The sequence below is a fragment of the Mesitornis unicolor genome, unplaced genomic scaffold (assembly GCF_000695765.1).
Source record: "Mesitornis unicolor isolate BGI_N332 unplaced genomic scaffold, ASM69576v1 scaffold15841, whole genome shotgun sequence".
Taxonomy (NCBI): Eukaryota; Metazoa; Chordata; class Aves; order Mesitornithiformes; family Mesitornithidae; genus Mesitornis; species Mesitornis unicolor.
Genome location: NW_010165916.1, coordinates 1 through 5,186, shown reverse-complemented (window position 1 = coordinate 5,186; position 5,186 = coordinate 1). Strand labels below are relative to the sequence as shown.

General features: G+C 54.5%; 1 protein-coding gene across 1 annotated transcript; it reads right to left on the bottom strand.

Moving 5' to 3' along the window:
- Positions 1–378: 378 nt before the first annotated feature.
- On the bottom strand, positions 379–2,613 carry LOC104548697 (uncharacterized oxidoreductase C663.06c-like). The gene is made up of 6 exons (XM_010194793.1): positions 2,467–2,613; positions 1,966–2,017; positions 1,555–1,742; positions 1,127–1,285; positions 771–890; positions 379–492 (listed from the first exon to the last, which is right to left on the bottom strand). The coding sequence occupies exons 1-6, from the start codon at positions 2,611–2,613 to the stop codon at positions 379–381; spliced, it is 780 nt and encodes a 259-aa protein (XP_010193095.1).
- Between the last annotated feature and the right edge of the window lie 2,573 nt (positions 2,614–5,186).

Below are 5,186 nucleotides of genomic sequence, written 5' to 3'. Positions count from 1 at the left end.
CCAAGTCTGGAGCCTGCTCCCCACATGCTACCCAGGTGCTGTGTGTCCAGCCATCCCACCTGTGACTAAGCATCCCCCAGCTCAGGGGAGGGGACAGCCAATCCCTGCAATATGTCAGCCCCTTGAGCCACCCCAGGCCCGAGTGGTGTCTGCATGGCCCTGGTCAGGCCGCCCTGAGGCCCCGGGCAACCCCAGTCCTGGGAGAGGGGCCCTGACATCAGCAACAGCAGAGGGTCAGGTGGGCGGCTGCAGGCACCACCACATCCTGGGATAAGGAGCGCAGCAGAGCCAGGGGCTCTTGGGCAGGAGTTTATTGAGGACGTGGGGTAGGGAGGAGCAGCGGCACAGGCCCCGCTGCCAGGAGGCCAGGCTGGCATCTCACCATGGAACAACCTTCCCTTCCCAGTCCAGGAGGGTGCCGGTGTCTTTCTCGGAGAGGGAGGAAAGCACCTTCAGCATCCCTCGCACACTGGCGTCCACCGTCACAGGGGGCTGTGGAGAAGAGTGAGGACAGGCAACCGGTGCCTGAGGCCAGGCTAAGGGCTGCCCAGGAACAGCCAGGGCTGGGGAAGGAGCAGCTGGAGGGTGAGGGGAAAGCTGCCAGCTCCAGGCAGAGGGGTTGAGTAGGGAGCTGAGGGGATGGGGGCACCCGGGGCCAGACAGAGATGGGGCAGGCAGGGAGGTCATGGGCAGAGGCTGAGGGCAGCAACTCTGTCCTGTGGAAAATCAGCACAGCGGCCCTGATGGACCCACCATAGTGAAAATCCTACCGTGTGTCCAACGGAGTCACCCATGTCAGTGTGCACCCAGCCAGGGTGCAGAGCAACACAGAGGATGCCATGTTCCCGGTACCCCAGGGACTGGCACTTGGTCAGCATGTTCAGAGCAGCCTGCGGGGAGACAGGGCAGGGATGGTGGTGGGAGGGGAAGGGGGGCTGCAAGGGAATACATCCAGACCCCTTACTGGCACAGGCAGAAGAATGTGCCATGAGAGGGGGTCCAGTGACTGACGAGAGCTCAGTAACAGTGCAGAGTAGTGCAGGGATGGAGGGAGGAGACATTGGAGGGCTTGTGCAGTTGTTTGCTAAGAAAAGAAGGTTGGACCCATATTCAGCACAGCACAAACCTTGCTGCAGCGGTATGCGACAATATGTGCTTGATCCCATAAAAAGACTTCCTCAATGGAGCCTGCAGAGCTGGACATGTTGATGATGGCTGCCTTGCTGCAGCTCAGTGCTGAGCCCAGGCTCCTCTGGGCAGACTTCTTCAGCAAGGGCAGGAACGCCTGCAGGATGATGAGAGGAAATAGGTGTGTACATGGACATAGCACAGGAGTGAGGACCAGCTCCCACAGCAGGCAATGTTGGCACCAGCACTGGAGCCCCCTCCCTCCTGTTTACATTGCCGAAGACTGCTCCAGCTCCTAAGCTTCAGCCCGTGGCTCCACGAGCTTCTCACTGACTGAGAGCCCATTGGATGCTGGACTGGATCCAGGACACTCTCCCACTGTCCCTTCATGCCCCCAGGACAGCCCAGCTCTGGTGAGGGTCTCACCTGGCTCATCAGCAGGGGCCCAACTGTGTTGGTGGTATAAATCCGGGTCATGTTCTCCATTTTCTCATTATCAATTGTGTTGCATATGAGCATCCCAGCGTTGTTGATGAGGAGGTTCAACCCCGAGCCCCCCAGCTGCTCCTCAACTCTGACTGCAGCTGCCTTGATGCTGGCGGGGTCGGTGACATCTGCAGAGTCAGTGCAGGGCAGGTCAGCATCCCCATGGTGGCTTGGGGTTCCCTGTGTTCCCCCAGAGACATGTCCTTGGGGCTGGCCATGGGCAGGAGGGATGGCAGCGCCCTATGTCCCCGCCGGCACTGGCCTGTTGGTACAGCTCCCTCCCAGTGCACAGCACTGGCCACTCTCCAGGGGAACGGGGGTGAGAGACCACACTCACTTCAGGACACCTACCGAGTGGGATGATGACCAGGTTGGGATGCCTAGAGACCAAATTCTGTAACTCCTGCAAGAGAGGGCACTGCGTGGGCATGGAGAGGCAGGAGGGGCTGTGAAGAGGCTCAGCCTTTCCCACACAAGACCCATATCACTCCAGCTCCATCCCTGCCACACCTCATGCCTAGCACACAGCTCTGGCTGCCCCACTCCCGTTGGATGGGGCTCTGTGCCTCCCACACACACCATGTGACACTGCTTCATGTCCCACCCTGTGATGGCAGGCACAAGGCCTTGAGGAAATAGGAAGCAGCAAGTAAGTGATTACTTTTGTTGCTGAGGTCCCTTGTCCCCTCTGCACAAGCCATGCAAAACCATCCCAACGTGGCTGTCCTGTTCTGCAGCCTCTGGGGTGCTGGGCTGCAGCTCGAGCCCTTTGCAAGCCCTTTCTCTGCAGCAACCTCCTACCCTGTCCCTCTGTCCCCCAGCACAACCCACTGCATCCCAGCCCAGCCTTACCTGTGCTCGCTGCCCCTTGGGGTCCCGACATCCTGCAAACACCCACTCGGGTGGCTTTGGTCGCCCCAGGAAATGCTGAACAAGGCCCAGGCCAATTCCCCGGTTGGCCCCCGTCACCAGAAGCGAGCGGACATGAAGCTCTCCCATATCGCTTCTTCTCCCTCTTCTCAGTCTTGCAGTGTGTGCTCAGCTCCCTAAAGTTTCTTTATAACATGCTCCATGGCCACCCCACCCACTTGGGACTTGCACAAGCCCTTAGCTCCAGGCACAAACTCTCCAGCTATTTGAACTCTAGGACACAGATCTGGGCTGGGAGCCAGATCTCGTTACTAAATGACAAAAATAACTTGTTTTTTTCCAGTCAAATTTGGCTGGCCTTGGGAAACCTGACCCCATAGTCCAGGAGGTAGTGGCCAGTCTGGCCAGGAGACCCTGCTGTGTGTGAAGAGGGAGGTTGCAGCCTGTGGGAGGGATGCAGGGTGCCCCATGACTCGCATGGGCCTGGCAGCTGCAGGACCATCCTATGGGCTGGATGGGCTCTGCATGTCGTACCAGGCTGTGCCTCAGATGGTTGCAAGCAGACGTTCTCTGCCTTGCTCCTGCCTTTCCCAGCCAATCCCCATTTCCTGATTGTCGCATGAACAACTCATGTTGTGGAGCAAACTCAGCATTGTCTACCGGCAGAAGGAAGTGGAGCCTGCACTGCTTGCACATCACGTCTCTGCTGGTCATGCACTCCATCCCTTGGGGTGCAGACCTAAGTTGAGTGGTCCCTCTGGCCAGAGCCATGGAGGACTCAGGGTTCAAGGACACTCTCCCGTGAAGGCAAACACCTTGGTCAAAGCCCCATTGCCCACATTGCCTATAGGCGAGGGCAGAGGTAGTTCTGTGCTATCTCCAGTTAAGCTCGGTGCTGTGCTGTACCTCAAGTGAGGTATTACAGATTTGCAAGGCTAGGACTGATGTGCCTACACATTTCCTTCCTGCAATACATTAAAAAAATTGACTATATAAGAAGCACGTTCCTTTCCCAAAGGGCCTATTTACCAAATAGCTGTGTTTTAAACACATTTTTTTGCACCTAGCGTTGTGCCACAAATCACAAGGGAAAACTCTGATTTGCTTTTGTGAGGCTCCTAAGACAGAAACTCACAGTTTCTGCTGTAATGGTGGTAGAATATCATCACCCTGTACCTGCTTGAGAGAAGTGAATCTTGCACATCCCATCACAGCATCTCAATGTGAGACATTAAACCCCTTGGATAAGCCTGGGCAGCCAGTCAGGTCTGGTACATGCATCTCTCTCCAGCTCTAAGGGTCTTTGTAATCCCCCCTGTGCCCTGGAACATGCAGACTGGTGACAGCCCCAACCTTTCCTCTTCCCCCTAGCAAGCTTTGTCACCAGACATTCATTTGCTTTCACATCCTCCAAGCAAAATTTACCATTTTACTCTGAGAAAAAGCCCAGAGCACATGACGGAAATGCACACAAACACACTGCGCTTTCTGTCACAGCAAATGAAAAATAATCTTTGTTGGCAGGTGATACCCAATATTTTCCCTTCTGGACCCTGTGGAAAATGTTCCCTGCTAATGCATATTTTTAGTTGCTTTGCTGTTATTCATAAGACTTTGCATACAGGTATGCACGCTGAGCACTCACACGTTTCATTCACTTAGACAACCTCATGGCAACCAAGGCTGGGATTCACCCTTCTCCCTTTCTATTGCCTGGAGGTTTTCTTTCATGGCAGTGCCCCTTGTTGTGGCCCTATGGTCCCTTCTACTCCACTACCCATAAGCTGTCCTTGCTTTGGTGGCCATCAGCTGCTGTGCCATCCAGCTTCTCGGTGAGGTCTTCCTCTGTGGGAACAGGACAGCAGCAGACGTCTCCTGCCCTCCTGTGCATCTGCAGTGTGTATTTGGGACCTGATTGCCCATCTTCCTCTTCCTCAACCCTGCCAAGTCTCAGCCTTTCCTTCAGCTCTGGGTGTTTCATTCTTTTTCCCATTTCCTTTCCTAAGCCCAATTAGACCTCCTGCTTTTCTGGTTCTCCACATTGGGCTGAGAGGCTTCTTTTGCCTTGTGAATTCCTACCACTTACCAGCAATGCAAAGCTCTGGGCCTTCCAGCTCTCTGTCACAGCCTGATCTATCACCAAGGTCCCTGAAAATTCTCCTCACTTCAGCACACCTCCCAAATTGCAGGGCTGCCTTTCAGGCTCTGATAGGTCATTTCAATAGCCTATTCTATATTTTCACTTTTTAGTGACCACAGACCACAAACCTAGTTGCTATTAGCATGAGAGCTCTGCTCCTCCAAACAGCTTTTCAAGGTTTTCTTCTACTAGATAGAGGATGAGGCCATCACCCCCAGTCTGTTAGAAACCTTCACAGTGCCACGGAACCAGACAGCAGGAGAAAAAACACCCAAACTTTTAAATCTCCTTTTTTTTGCTGTGTCAACACATTTCTGTAGCCCTCCACTGTTTTCGAGCTGTAACTTTACAAAGGTGATTTTGCTCTGGGGCCCCATGCTGCATTGGTGATCGTTAGAGTCTAAACAAACACTGCTTCACCAGGAGTCAGAGTCCAACCTGACATGAAGAAGCAGAGCAGAAAGTACTCAGCTTTGCCTGGTCACAAATCAGCCCCTTCACAAGTGCTGCTGCTGGCCTCAAGCCTCAAGATAGATGTCTGCACAAACGGCAATGGCATTGC